The 16524-nt window shown below is 36.9% G+C and overlaps 1 protein-coding gene across 1 annotated transcript; it reads right to left on the reverse strand.

Annotated features, from left to right (window-relative positions):
- Window positions 1-12343: 12343 nt before the first annotated feature.
- Window positions 12344-15798, reverse strand: ndufa4l2a (NDUFA4 mitochondrial complex associated like 2a). Its single transcript, XM_016474215.1, has 4 exons — window positions 15715-15798; window positions 15172-15257; window positions 14199-14259; window positions 12344-13377 (listed from the first exon to the last, which is right to left on the reverse strand). The coding sequence occupies exons 1-4, from the start codon at window positions 15754-15756 to the stop codon at window positions 13321-13323; spliced, it is 246 nt and encodes an 81-aa protein (XP_016329701.1). The 5' UTR covers window positions 15757-15798; the 3' UTR covers window positions 12344-13320.
- Between the last annotated feature and the right edge of the window lie 726 nt (window positions 15799-16524).

Raw genomic sequence — 16524 nt, forward strand, 5'->3', positions numbered from 1 at the left:
CCTTTGCAGCTGGACTGCAGTATTTTTGCAGTATCCATGTGCTGAATATATACATTCAGTACTATTCAATATTCAGCACAATACTATTCTTGCAGTACATGTAGGCCTATACAATATATTCTTACTCAGAATGCAATTACTATACTTTTTTACAGAATTGCAAAATTGATGACTCGATACAATATATGTTTTCTGTAATGTTCTGGATGCTGTGTTCTCCATTTTTCTCTGTAGTGTCTAATGAATGCTCTGTAGTGTTTATTTATTAACTCATGTGTGTGTGATCTGAGAGCACAGTTTGATTTTGAGTGCAATTGAAATGGTTTTGCAGTGATTGTTTGATTTTGATGGAAGAGTCTGAGGTTTCGTGAATTTAGTTTAAGTATTTGGATTTGGGTTTAAGGTTTTGAGAAAATGAGTGATGGTTTCAAGAAATGTGTTTTAGCAATTTAGAAAAACTGTAATAGCGAGAATTCAGAAGGTTTCTTCATGCGCCTCAATGCAGTCCATTAGGTGGCAGTAATGTAACTTCAAGCTGGCTGCCAACCGCCAATCAAATCAAAGCGCACCATAACAGATTTCAAATGCGCAACAGACAGAGACGAGGCCTAAGGGCAGCAACAAAGTAGTTTTTAGAGGCAAGTAATAAAATATTACTATAAATAAAAGCGGCATAAAATATAATGCCAAGAAATAATAATAATTTTTAAAAATCTGTGTACTTTCTTCACAGAGAGTTCCCTTTATTTGATGACAGTTGACGGATGTACTTTCCTTAAATATATTAAATTTCGGTTTGTTTTTCCACCAAACCGTAACCGACATGATCATGAGAGTGTAATGTTTGTATCTGAACACTGTGTGTGACAGCACGAGCAGGCTGATCATGATTTTGACTTTTTTTTCCTGAAAAAAACATTGAAAATATTAATATGTAATAAATATTTGTACAAAAATGATTCTTCGTGCTCCTACTTTGAGTTTGATAATAAGGTAAAACCCAGCATTGTTTGATTTTATGTAATTTTTATGTTATGTGACCAGTTTAATAGATTACTTTTGTTTTACTTTACACCTTTGACACACCTCAAGTCATTACGTCACAAAACTAATTACAAGCAATGTTTGGTTGACCAAATGGCTATGTTTTTCACCCTTCATTTTTGCCTTTTCGTAGGCCCATCAGAGGGATATTTCCCAGGTTTGCTTGCATACGGTAAGAATTAATTAATGTATATTGTTACCTGCGACAGGTGTTGCATACTCTTTATTTTTACTTTGTTTTTTAAATCTAGGTCAGAGGATGTACTTACAGAAAAGTCACATGAATTTCACACATTTTTCACATGTGATCACATGTGGACACACGTGACCACGTGTGGACAACATGTGAAGTTCATGTGAACAACCTATCACCACATGTGGATAACGTGGTGATCCCATTTGGACACCATGTCACATGTTGCAACACATGTAGCACATGTGGAAAAGATGTTACCATAGGTTAGAACATGTGGAGCACATGTGTAACATGAAACCCATTCCAACATCACATCATACTGCATTATTTGCAGCTTCACTATAATATTTTCAGCAAGTGGGTAATGTCAAACCCAAAGATTCCACAAAACATATACATGAATAGCCTACATATGGAAACTATAAAAGCACAAATGAAAGTTTTTTTTGTTTTGTTTTTTTTTTACAAATCTTTATTTAAATTAGCTATTGTATACAGTCTTAAAAACTGCATGTTCAGAATTGCAAGATTGCAAGATTCACATTAAAAACAGGCATTCATGTGTGTATGTGTGTAGATATTCGCATAGTCCACTGCCCTACAGATCTCTTTTTTTTGTCAACCTCAACATATACAGGATTCTTGGTGTTACTGTTACATTTCATACTTTACAAAACAAAACAAAAAAAACGGAGTTATTGACCAAAGTATTAAATACTGACCAGATATAGTATGACGTAAAACTATTCACAATTACAGGACTGCAACATACCCACACGAAAAACAGCCATCCTTGTGTTTGTGTAGATCTGTATGGGACTTGTGTTTGTGCAGATGTGTAAGTAACTTCCCAGTCAAAAATTTGATCTCACAATGATGTCACCATGAGCTCACACGAGTCTCATGGTGTGGTCACAATGTGTGTGTCACAGTGAGCTAAAAGTGTAACCACACAGCACACTCCCTATGTGCTCATACTATGCTCCCAATGTGAGGTCACTGCACACTCACTGTGCGCTCATACTGTGGTCACAATGTGAGGTCACTGCACACTCACTGTGCGCTCATACTGTGGTCACAATGTGAGGTCACTGCACACTCACTGTGCGCTCATACTGTGGCTGAATTGAACTTTAGTTCCAGGCTGATGACGCAAGACGCACAGCTAAAGTTTGCTGACCGTCAAAGTGTTGAAAGTTTGCCGAGGATTAGCGTTGATGCTCATAATGGAGTTGACGATACTTTGCAAGCCTGAGGCACATACTGGAAATATTCTTATTTAGCTTACTAATGTTATTAAATAAAATTGTATTAAAACCTGCAAAAGCCTTTCTGTAGAGAGATCTAAATTGTTTGTGTAGAACTGCACTGTATACATCTTGTGTTTATGTAGATCCGCACTGTATGTAATTTGTGTTTGTGTATATCTGTGCTGTAATTGACTTGTGTGTGCTTTTGTAGATCTGTATGTAACTTGTGTGTGTTTGTGTACATCTGTGCTGTGTGTGACTTGTCTATATAGATCCGCTGTACGTGACTTGTGTGTGTTTGTTTACATCTGTGCTGTGTGTGACTTTGCACTGTATGTCGTGCAGATCTGTTTGTGTGTGTGTAAATGTGTGCTATATGCGATTCATTTGAGAAATACTTGCAATCAGCAATGTACTCTGAGACCATCTTAGAATTCAATCTCGCTCTAAACTGTTTGGCATTAAGCAAACCAAACAACTATTTTCTTGTCTGTATACTACGCATTTTTCTGACAGTTGGCTTATGTCCAGAGCAATTAAATGACCAAATTCAGATGGTATTGACATCGCATGCTTAATCCTGCACCGAGATTCACCATAGTAGCCTTGAAGAAACAACCTTGGTTTTGACACGCACTTTCTCACTAGACATAATGCATGTTCACAGCCAGTGTGACTCTCAACATTGGCAAAACAAACTATTTGACAAACACTGCCATCGGACATCCTGACCAGAGTGTTATCTCTATTAAGTTTTCTTCTGTAATTAATGCTCAGAAATATCTGTGAGTTAACTACAGCTTTGTGGTAAAAGATTGCTTGATCTTTGACAGGGCTTTCAAGAAACTGTTCAACAGCATCCCGTTCATATAAATTAAGAGCTCTAGAACAACCATGACAAAAAAGCAGAGTGCCGTTCACTCTTCGTGCATTTTTAGTTGCATTAAAGCCATCCACCACGGTGTCAAACAGCTGCTGTACTCTAGGATGAGCATTCATCATCAGAACCTTGCCAATGCTCTCTACTTTTTTTAGTAAGAGAAAAGATGTTACTATCTGTAAAGGTACAGATTGTGTGCCATTGTATAATTTCAATAGAAATCCATTGCACACTTCGAAACTGTATGCACTATAACACCACAGGGGGCCCCAGTTTCTGACACTGTCACTAAAGCCCTATTCGCACGGGATTAGTATTACCTGGTGACCTCCAGTCATTTGTAATAATTGCGGAGGTTTTCTGTGATCTTAATCCCGTGCAAATTGGCCATGTCTGTAATTTGTAAAGTAAAAATTCACCCGCAAATGACCTACCATATTTCGCTGAACTATGAACTAGGTCCTGTGATGATAATATTAGTCCCGTGCGAATCGGCATCTCTGTGATTCGGCCAGCATTTGGCAGGTCGTATATCATTTTTCAAGGTTTTTGTTTCATGTGCGCCTTTTTATCCATCTTTCGCAAAGAATGGAGCTGCGTTGGAGTGTTTGATAGTATTTTGGGTGCTGTCATCATATCGCTACACCATACAATTTGCAGAAAGAGAAAGCTGAAAAGGTTTTGAGGTTAACGTGTTACAAATAAATCAAGCATAAAGCTTGAGATATTATTTTAACCTGGTGAAATGTAAATGACACTGCACACGAAACTATATTAGTTTCTTTTCTTTTTTTTATCCATCTGGACCATAGAACGGGACTCTCAAAGCCTTGACATCCGGGTATCCGGTAGATAAATCGGTAAATTCGAGTAAAATCACAGGCTTCGCTTATCCCGTGCGAATGCACCACACGAAATTCAGATGTGGGGGGGTAATTTCAAAATCACACAAGGTCCCCAGATAATACTAATCCCGTGCGAATAGGGCTTTTGATAGCGTGCAGACTTTTTTCCAAGCTCTTCACCTTTGGAATAATGTGGGTAACCAAACAGTTGCCCCAGGTAATACTAATCCCGTGCGAATAGGGCTTAAGATGAAGAAGAATGTGAACATTGTATGTCATATGGGATCTACCATACAAGGTCTCAAAATTGTGCACAAACTCATTTAGGTGTTGAGATGCATAAAAAAGCTCCAGCTGTGTAATGCACGTTGTTTGCAAGACATAAACTGCTTGGCACGAAAAGAGGAAGTGCTCAATAAATTTGTGGGGAAAAACAGATTTTAAAACAATTGGAGCATAAAGCAAGAGAAAAGCTCGCCATTCTGAGGCTTTTTATTTTCGACACATATTCCTGTCATGAGCGTCGCAAACACGGATAGACGCGTCTCATGCACCATTCCAGCTGTTTCCAGTTCGCACTCACCACATTCACTGCTGCAGTTTTAAAGGAACACACTCCAGACAGTTTCAAAGTTGTCCCTTGTCTGCGCTTCGATTAGTTTTCTCCTATTTTCCACACATGTTTCCGTCTTATGCACCGCAGTCACGGATTTCGTTGCACACAGAGCCGTTCACGTTTGAACTCACGTGACTTGCTGCATGCTCTCATTCACGTCCTCCACATTCATAACCCAGCAACATCGGGTTATTACTGATATCAACCCAAATTGGGTCACATCAAGCCAGCTTCCTAACCCAACAATCTCAACCGAGCGTTTGGATTGAAACAATTACCAGCGTGTTTTATATGTATAGGCTATAAAAAAGTGCACAGTGTATGTTTTTGCTTAATCGCTTGCAAATATAAGAGGTCATACATACCCTGTAATATTAGAATAGGTACCCCTTAGTTTCAAAATACTTACAGTAGAAATAATTTGTAATTTTACAGATTATTACTCCTTTATTCTCCAAACTTCGCATATTGTTACCTTATACCTACACGGAGGTACTGAATAGGTACACTGTAATTACAAAAAAGTTACTCTGTAAATTCTGTTTACTTACGCAGTACATTTATTAGTATTAGTATTTATTAGTATTTGCAATTAAAGAAGGCCGCTGCATTCTTGAGTATGGTTTCAGACTGTTCAACAAGAATGAGAAGGTTATCAGCCAACACCAATATATTTTACAAAAACAGTCGTCACGTGAGTCAACTTGTTTGCCTCCATTACCAGTCTGCCAAGCTCTCTATTAAAGAATTCATAAAACCTGAAAAGTACAGTTATGTTGTCAGAACTGCAAGATGCCTAGCTGGACTCAATAATGAAACTGGCAAATATCAATGTCCATCTCTTGCTCACAAAGTTGGACATGGATTGCATGCTTTAGCTATGTTTATCAAGTCAGAATGATTGAAGATGAAAGTTCAACAGACTGCCAAAGATGCTGAGGAATTTGCCCTGCTATACCAAGAAAGTTGGAAATTTGAAATTGCTAGCCAAGCGCTAACTCAGCTTAACCAGGCCAAGTGGAATTCTCCTCAGATTCTACCATTCACACAGGATGTCCAAAGACTTCATTGCTATTTGTCGGAGAAACAGCAGAAACAATTAAATGTCCTGCAAGAAGAGCCTTCTCCCTTAAGCTGGAAAGAGCTTGCTAAAGTGACCCTGGCACAAGTTATCATCTTCAACCGTCGTAGAGCAGGAGAGGTATCCCGAATGCCCTCGTCTGTGTACTTGTCCAAGGACACATCAGAAACTCATGAAGATGTTAACCTAGCCCTTACAGCACTTGAGCAGAAGCTTTGCAAACATTTTGTATGGATTGCCATCAGAGAGGAAGGAAAGTCCCTGTTCTCCTTACTCCGAACATGAGGGAATCGCTCGATACTCTGACTGAGAAGCGAGAAGAACGTGAAGTGTTGAATGAAAATAGATACTTATTTGCATTGCCGCACTCTGTCCATTACTTGAGGGGTCCCGATTGCATTAGGTAGTTTGTTAATGAATGTGATGACATCAAACATCCAAAAGTGCTAACCTCATCAAAACTAAGGAAACACATTGCTACGCTGTCGACCGTTCTAAATCTCAAGACTACAGAACTTGACCAGTTTTGATTCCAGCGAATACATTTTAAAATCTTGCTAATTACTTATAAAGCCCTGAATGGTTTAGCTCCTCAATACTTGAGCGAGCTCATATCACATTATAGTCCTTCACATCCGCTGCCATCCCAAAACTCTGGCCATTTGATAATACCTAGAATATCAAAATCAACTGCAGTTTGCAGATCCTTTTCCTATTTAGCTCCCAAACTCTGGAACAATCTACCTAACGTTGTTAACCTGGCATACACATAACACACTATCACATTTCTATAATTCAAATCCGTTAAAGGATAGTTAGGCTGCATTAATTAGGTCAACCGGAAACCGGGAACACTTCCCATAACACCCGATGTACTACGCTAATATTAGTCTCTTTCATTCTGATTCCGAGGTCACCGTAGCCACCAGATCCAGTCTGTATCCAGATCAGATGGTGGATCAGCACCTAGAGATGACCTCTACAGCCCTGAATGTCAGCAGAGACCATGTCAACTGGATGCGGCCCAGAGACAGATCCCCTGTGAAGACCTCATCACCTCGACAACCATCAGCACAAGACCACGGGAACCAAACGAGTCCTCTGCACAATCTGACCTGTGTTGCAGCCTGGAATTAAACCATGCCATGCTGTTTTTTCTCCATTTTTGTCACTGATGGAGTTTTGGTTCCTTGCCACTGTCACCTTTGGCTTGCTTAGTTGGGGACACTTGACTGATTGCACAGACACTATTGGAAGAGAGCTGAACTGGATGATGACATCATTGAATCATCAATGAACTGATTATAGCTGGAAAAAAATGACTCTTTGTTATTGCCCTCTTGCATTATTGACAAACTATTTTCCTGTTTAACACTGTAAAGCTGCTGTGACGCAATCAGTATTGTATAAAGCACTATACAAATAAAGGTGACTTGACTTGACTTGAGCTTGTTGTAAAACAACGATGTCGGACGATTTTGAAGTTGGAGGAGAAAATGAGACACAGACGAAGAGCTAACCACGCGTGACCTTTTCAATGTGATTACGTAATGCGTGAATTTGTGGAAGCGCCTCGTGGAGCTAGTGCAAGATGTGAATTTGTGGTTAAAAAGTATATACATTTTTAGGTTTTTTTTTAGAAAATAACCGATCGTTTCACTAGATAAGACCCCTGTTCCTTGGCTGGGATCGTGTAGAGCCCTTTGACGCTGTATATACATTTTTAGTTTTTTTTTTTTTTTTAACCGATCGTTTCACTAGATAAGACCCCTGTTCCTTGGCTGGGATCGTGTAGAGCCCTTTGCCCTTTGATATACATTTTTAGTTTTTTTTTAGAAAATGACCGATCGTTTCACTAGATAAGACCCCTGTTCCTTGGCTGGGATCGTGTAGAGCCCTTTGAAGCTGCACTGAAACTGCAATTTGGACCTTCAACCCATTGGCCACCCTTTAAGTCCATTATATGGACTAAAATTAACTAAACTAAAACTAGTTACCCCTATGGGAGAATGTAAAATTAAATCCTGAATTTTTTAATTTATTTGAAATGCACAATACTGCATCTACTGCATCAAGCATGCTTTTGCCATTAAATTAAATATGTCAGACATTTCTCCCTGTTTTCCTCACAGGACTCACAGGAAAAGTTGTTGAATGAATGGGCCTTCTTGCCAACTAAATCTATAGAAATAAATATGCTAGAAGCAGAAGAAACTGTCACAATAACTGTATGAACACACACAAAGACGAAGATTAAGGAAAACAGTCTTTAATAAATCCACAGATAGATAATTCCAAGGTAATGGAAGGCTGGTGACACACATAACATTGACGAGACCCGACAAACTAACACTGAACAGACAGGAACTTAAATACACAGACCAAACTAAGATAATGACTAGACACACCTGAACTGAATGACAAAATCAAATCAAAAACCGTGACAACTAACAAGACAGAAACAGAAAGTCCAAACTAACAGAAATTGTGACAGAAACAGTATTGTACAGTCTATTTTTCTGTAGTAAACACAATAACGCATTCAGTCCCTTTTAAGGAAAGATTACAATAAACTTAAAGATTTTTAAAGAAACTAAACAAAATGGTAGCGTGAATATTCATGTACACCAGTGTTACCAACAAATACAGTATGTGCACACGTACACACACACACACACACACACACACATATATATATATATATATATAAAACACTGTAGAGATTTTTTTTCAGCATTCTTTATTAATTTCGCCTAAAACACAGAATATATATTTCTCATACAAGAATATGCAAAATCAATAATTAAATCGTAACTGCATGAACAAATGCACATTTCTATTAGTTATATTCAGTATTTCAAATCATGAACTGAAAGGCACCAACATTCTGCCCCACCCTGCAATGTACAATGAGTGTTGCATAAAACATCAGTCAAACCTTCTTGAAAATATAAAAATCTTTGTATTTCATACTGTGTAAAGTCATGTCATTAAACACCCTCAAGAGTTTTAGCACAATTCAAAACAGTAACTGAATTTAGCTGGGTAAAATAAAGCTCTGTGTCCATTCTCAGTATTCAAAGTGTTTTATCTTAACAGTTTTTTCCCCCAGTTTATAGGATTTTGGTTGGTAGCTAATGATAAAATGCTTACAAAAAAACAAAAAAAAAATTCAATTTTTATGTATTATTTGAAAATCTCTGGGGGTCTGAAGAGTAAACACTCAAGAGTAAAATATCTGCCTATTTCCTGTGTTTGTTTGTATGGCTTGCCAGTCCGAAGAAAATGTGTACAGAAGACCTTGAAATGAAGTTGAATGATGACAGATGGATGACAGTGATATAAAAATGAAGACAGTAATAAGTGCAGAAAGAAATATAGTGAGAGAGACAAAGATAAACATGTCGATGTGCATTGTTCTGAACAGATGGCTGCTTTTTCAAATAATCACACAGACTTCAAGAGCAGGCCTGAGGGAGCTCAGTCTCCTTCCCATGAGTCTCTGCTGTTCAGGTCCTGTTTACAGAAAGACAAACATCTGCTCGTCTTCCTTTCGCCCTTTCTCATGCTCACTAGAGGGAGGTCATGTTATCTCTGCAACTTTGGGGATTTCTATAAAGCTTAACGTCTAATGCACATGAAAAAAGTAGACTAGTTTAGTCCTTTATTCTGCTCTTTATCTCATGCTAATGAGTATGTCTATCAGCGTGTTTAGTGAAGAAATAAAGGTTCTTGACATTTTTCTTTAATAAAAAATATAGAAAAGATCCTACAAGTTTATTTTTCTGTATTATTATTATTGTGTATTTAGACTAGTGAGGCACAAGGACATCTCAGCATCTTCATGATAAAAGTTGAGGCAACATCCGTGACATGTTCAGAAGTCTGGTCCTTCCTTCTTCAGGTTTTTGTAGTCTGTGTTAATGGCCACAAACTAAAGAAGGAAAAATAGAAAACATGCAACATCGATTGTATATGGCAGGTGGAGACAGACAGTGATGTTATATGCATTTATTGACCAGCATTTAGTTTTCATTCCCAATTGTGCTGAAGGAGTGAGACTCGTGATCTGCTGGGCAAGTCAGCCCAGCTCATGTGCCACATTCAGACCATCAGGGAATTAACACAGGAAATACCAACACATCCTGTTCTACACTGATGAAGCCGCTCGGTTGAGTGGTGAAACGTTAAAGACATTAAGATAAACCTGCATGAATTCTTTTGAAATTCTGTGCTTCTCTTGAGGAGCGCTATTTCTGTTTCTCACACATCTATGAACAATCCTCAGCTCCCCAGTTACCTAAAATGCAACTGTGATTGAATGTTTGCAAATAATAAATTAGCTACAGGGCTGTTGCTAGAGGTGGTGCTAAAGGTGGTGATGATTATTGTAGCCCCTATTCGGGGGTCCCCCGCAATTTCAATGCAACTAAAGCCTGCTCTGTTTAAATATAAATGTGGAATTAATGTTAAACTAGAATTAATACTAATACATTTGTACTAGACAAATCATAACTGGGACAAATGTTGGTTTTAACAAGCATGGACCCTTTTCACAGGCTGTTGTGAGGCATTTCTACAATAATTAACATGTTTCATGTTGTTGTTGTTTTAATTGATATACTTGCATAACTGTGTTTTGTGTTATAGTACCCTGACATCAAATTACAAAACAAAACAACAACAACAAAAATAACTTAAAAGTAAATAAATACTTAACACTGCTTATATGATGCCAACAGTGGGCTCATGTACCTTGTACTGGTAGCTTGGACTGAGCTTATTCCAGGGCTCAGGGTTGCTGTTCTTGTTCCAGCTGTCGGGAGTCAAAGACAAAACAACATCTCAAATAAACTAGTATTTATTTAGTACTGGGACAAAATGGACTACTAACTAACTAACTAATAGGGATGTAACGATTCACTCAACTCACGATTCGATTCATGATTTTTTTTTTTACAAAATGAGATTTAAGACAAATTATAAATTAAATGTGTCCTTTTATTATTGCTTGGACAAAAGACTGTATGTTTCTTTGTGAAATGGAAATATAACTATAATAATATACTAATATAGCACTTGTAAATTATTGCTCTTTTGTTGGTTTTGATTGCTTCTATTGTCCTCATTTGTTAGTCGCTTTGGATAAAAGCGTTTGCTAAATACCCAAATTTAAATATAATGTAAATGTAAATAACAAAACTAAATTGAAATTTTAAAACAAGCCCCAAATCAAATAAATAAATAACACAAATAAAAGAAATCTCTTCATATAAACAAACTCAGGCTTTGTCTGTGCTCTGTTCCTTGGCTGGGATCGTGTAGAGCCCTTTGACGCTGTATATACATTTTTAGTTTTTTTTTAGAAAATGACCGATCGTTTCACTAGATAAGACCCCTGTTCCTTGGCTGGGATCGTGTAGAGCCCTTTGAAGCTGCACTGAAACTGCAATTTGGACCTTCAACCCATTGGCCACCCTTTAAGTCCATTATATGGACTAAAATTAACTAAACTAAAACTAGTTACCCCTATGGGAGAATGTAAAATTAAATCCTGAATTTTTTAATTTATTTGAAATGCACAATACTGCATCACTGCTTTTCAGCATGCTTTTGCCATTAAATTAAATATGTCAGACATTTCTCCCTGTTTTCCTCACAGGAATGAATGAGCAAGTTGTTGAATGAATGGGCCTTCTTGCCAACTAAATCTATAGAAATAAATATGCTAGAAGCAGAAGAAACTGTCACAATAACTGTATGAACACACACAAAGACGAAGATTAAGGAAAACAGTCTTTAATAAATCCACAGATAGATAATTCCAAGGTAATGGAAGGCTGGTGACACACATAACATTGACGAGACCCGACAAACTAACACTGAACAGACAGGAACTTAAATACACAGACCAAACTAAGATAATGACTAGACACACCTGAACTGAATGACAAAATCAAATCAAAAACCGTGACAACTAACAAGACAGAAACAGAAAGTCCAAACTAACAGAAATTGTGACAGAAACAGTATTGTACAGTCTATTTTTCTGTAGTAAACACAATAACGCATTCAGTCCCTTTTAAGGAAAGATTACAATAAACTTAAAGATTTTTAAAGAAACTAAACAAAATGGTAGCGTGAATATTCATGTACACCAGTGTTACCAACAAATACAGTATGTGCACACGTACACACACACACACACACACACACATATATATATATATATATATATAAAACACTGTAGAGATTTTTTTTCAGCATTCTTTATTAATTTCGCCTAAAACACAGAATATATATTTCTCATACAAGAATATGCAAAATCAATAATTAAATCGTAACTGCATGAACAAATGCACATTTCTATTAGTTATATTCAGTATTTCAAATCATGAACTGAAAGGCACCAACATTCTGCCCCACCCTGCAATGTACAATGAGTGTTGCATAAAACATCAGTCAAACCTTCTTGAAAATATAAAAATCTTTGTATTTCATACTGTGTAAAGTCATGTCATTAAACACCCTCAAGAGTTTTAGCACAATTCAAAACAGTAACTGAATTTAGCTGGGTAAAATAAAGCTCTGTGTCCATTCTCAGTATTCAAAGTGTTTTATCTTAACAGTTTTTTCCCCCAGTTTATAGGATTTTGGTTGGTAGCTAATGATAAAATGCTTACAAAAAAACAAAAAAAAAAATTCAATTTTTATGTATTATTTGAAAATCTCTGGGGGTCTGAAGAGTAAACACTCAAGAGTAAAATATCTGCCTATTTCCTGTGTTTGTTTGTATGGCTTGCCAGTCCGAAGAAAATGTGTACAGAAGACCTTGAAATGAAGTTGAATGATGACAGATGGATGACAGTGATATAAAAATGAAGACAGTAATAAGTGCAGAAAGAAATATAGTGAGAGAGACAAAGATAAACATGTCGATGTGCATTGTTCTGAACAGATGGCTGCTTTTTCAAATAATCACACAGACTTCAAGAGCAGGCCTGAGGGAGCTCAGTCTCCTTCCCATGAGTCTCTGCTGTTCAGGTCCTGTTTACAGAAAGACAAACATCTGCTCGTCTTCCTTTCGCCCTTTCTCATGCTCACTAGAGGGAGGTCATGTTATCTCTGCAACTTTGGGGATTTCTATAAAGCTTAACGTCTAATGCACATGAAAAAAGTAGACTAGTTTAGTCCTTTATTCTGCTCTTTATCTCATGCTAATGAGTATGTCTATCAGCGTGTTTAGTGAAGAAATAAAGGTTCTTGACATTTTTCTTTAATAAAAAATATAGAAAAGATCCTACAAGTTTATTTTTCTGTATTATTATTATTGTGTATTTAGACTAGTGAGGCACAAGGACATCTCAGCATCTTCATGATAAAAGTTGAGGCAACATCCGTGACATGTTCAGAAGTCTGGTCCTTCCTTCTTCAGGTTTTTGTAGTCTGTGTTAATGGCCACAAACTAAAGAAGGAAAAATAGAAAACATGCAACATCGATTGTATATGGCAGGTGGAGACAGACAGTGATGTTATATGCATTTATTGACCAGCATTTAGTTTTCATTCCCAATTGTGCTGAAGGAGTGAGACTCGTGATCTGCTGGGCAAGTCAGCCCAGCTCATGTGCCACATTCAGACCATCAGGGAATTAACACAGGAAATACCAACACATCCTGTTCTACACTGATGAAGCCGCTCGGTTGAGTGGTGAAACGTTAAAGACATTAAGATAAACCTGCATGAATTCTTTTGAAATTCTGTGCTTCTCTTGAGGAGCGCTATTTCTGTTTCTCACACATCTATGAACAATCCTCAGCTCCCCAGTTACCTAAAATGCAACTGTGATTGAATGTTTGCAAATAATAAATTAGCTACAGGGCTGTTGCTAGAGGTGGTGCTAAAGGTGGTGATGATTATTGTAGCCCCTATTCGGGGGTCCCCCGCAATTTCAATGCAACTAAAGCCTGCTCTGTTTAAATATAAATGTGGAATTAATGTTAAACTAGAATTAATACTAATACATTTGTACTAGACAAATCATAACTGGGACAAATGTTGGTTTTAACAAGCATGGACCCTTTTCACAGGCTGTTGTGAGGCATTTCTACAATAATTAACATGTTTCATGTTGTTGTTGTTTTAATTGATATACTTGCATAACTGTGTTTTGTGTTATAGTACCCTGACATCAAATTACAAAACAAAACAACAACAACAAAAATAACTTAAAAGTAAATAAATACTTAACACTGCTTATATGATGCCAACAGTGGGCTCATGTACCTTGTACTGGTAGCTTGGACTGAGCTTATTCCAGGGCTCAGGGTTGCTGTTCTTGTTCCAGCTGTCGGGAGTCAAAGACAAAACAACATCTCAAATAAACTAGTATTTATTTAGTACTGGGACAAAATGGACTACTAACTAACTAACTAATAGGGATGTAACGATTCACTCAACTCACGATTCGATTCATGATTTTTTTTTTTACAAAATGAGATTTAAGACAAATTATAAATTAAATGTGTCCTTTTATTATTGCTTGGACAAAAGACTGTATGTTTCTTTGTGAAATGGAAATATAACTATAATTACAGAGGCAAGATGAAAAGAAAATATACCATCGAAAGACAGTAAGTTCCCCTCAGACATACATTCATCATATAAACTCCTGCCCCTAACTGAATCGCGATTTGTTTAGCATCTCAACCGATTTGAATCGTCACATATTTAAATCGATTTTCAACCGGCTTGCGGTTAATCGTTACATCCCTACTAACTAATGAAATAAATTTTATTAAACATGTTCAGTGGCATTAATGTTTGGTTTTCTCCTGCTAAGATTTTCTTACAAAATGCGTTTTTTCTTTCCATCACTCAATACGAGTCAACACTGTCAGATACAATAATATAATGCATTAAATAATTAATATAAATATTGTCAAACCTAGTATCTATTTTAGTGAATGAATGAAGATTATAGGATGGTTTTAAACTGATTTTGAGCTCCACTTATTGAATTGTGAGTCAGTCAGACAGAAAACATTCTTGATGCTTGTGCTGTTGACAAAACCTAACTTAATTGGCATATGACACATTTATTAAATGCAACTGCTGTTTAATTGTTATGGTGTTTTATGGAAATAGGACCAAATTAATTATCAAAAAAAAAAAATTTTTTAAATGTCCCAATGTCTAAAGTCACTGTTAATACACTTTACCCATTAATGCGTTTTGTTTAATGTAATAATTTCCTTACGTGACATGAGGTCCTCTGGCAAGACGAAACAAATAAAGGAACGCTCCACCCATGCCCAGACAGATGAAGAAAAACTGTGGGATGAGCTGTGAAAGATGATATGATTTATTAATTGCTCTCTTGGAAAGTGCTATAAAACAAAAGGTTCATTATGTAGTCATATTAGAAGTTTGATTAGCAATCTTATTCTGGAAAAAGAAGAAGACAAAGGGAAAACATTATTCAGCTTTAAAATATTCTAGTGTCACAGATCCAGCTGTTCTATTTTCAAGTTTTCATTTTGTTTTATTTTTAATGTTTTAAATGTTTGAAGAGCATCCACAGTAGGTGAGCATATTAATAGTACACTGTTACTTAGTAGCCAGTTGCTCAGTTGTTAAATAAAAAAAATAAATTTTATCCCACAGAGCATGCAATACTATTTTATTATTCTGAGTACTTGAGGAGATATTTCTGCATTATTTCTAGGAGTCTAATCAAAGGAGCTGATTGTTTTATTAGATAAAAAGTAATATTTTTAGAAAACAGGTTTAAAATACTCACTCCTGGATGTTTCTTGACCTGATCTCGGACTTTCCGCAGCATCTTTACTGGAGATTAAAGAGCAGAACTGTGTGTCTCTGTATGTGTTGCAGCTGCTATGAAAGGAGTGAGGGGGGGGATAAATGGGAGGTTGCTCAAGCTCAAGGAGGGAGGGAGAGAGCAAGAGAGAGAAAGAGAGGGGATGTAACCTCATACTCTTTGTAGTTACTTTTTTTGAATTAGTAATTACTTTGCAACACTTTCATGTCATTGTCATGTGACCTACCTGCATCAGTTACATTGCTTTACTATCATTCAACTCCTCTTCCACACCCTGGATCAGATTTTTACTTGCCCTGCCAAAATTTTTACTGGCCTCATCACCAAAAAAATAAATAAAATTTGTTTAGATGTTTAGAAATATTATTTATCCTTTGTCTTAGCGTTTTAAAGGGGTCATATGATGCTATTTTAAAGATCATTATTTGGTGTATTTGGTGTAACAGAATATGTTGACATACACATTATTTTTCAAATACTGTACATTATTGTAGGTCCTCTATGCCCCGCCTCTCTCAAACACATCATTTTCAACAAAGCCCCCTGTAACAAAGTCAATGACTTGAGAAGGAAGAGGACGGGGTCGGCTTGACTGCTGCTGGTGATTTTATTTGGCTTCAAACACATAAACAGAACGTTGCGCTACCACCGCTCAATATAGCACAATTGCATATGCAAAATCACAGGACTCTCCAGAGCAGGCTCAGTCTCCCCACCAGTCAGCAGTCGGTCTCTCTCTCTCTGCCAGCTCAGTCCCGGGCCTCTTTATGC

Source organism: Sinocyclocheilus anshuiensis, unplaced genomic scaffold (assembly GCF_001515605.1).
Source record: "Sinocyclocheilus anshuiensis isolate Anshui unplaced genomic scaffold, SAMN03320099.WGS_v1.1 scaffold2106, whole genome shotgun sequence".
NCBI classification, from domain to species: Eukaryota; Metazoa; Chordata; class Actinopteri; order Cypriniformes; family Cyprinidae; genus Sinocyclocheilus; species Sinocyclocheilus anshuiensis.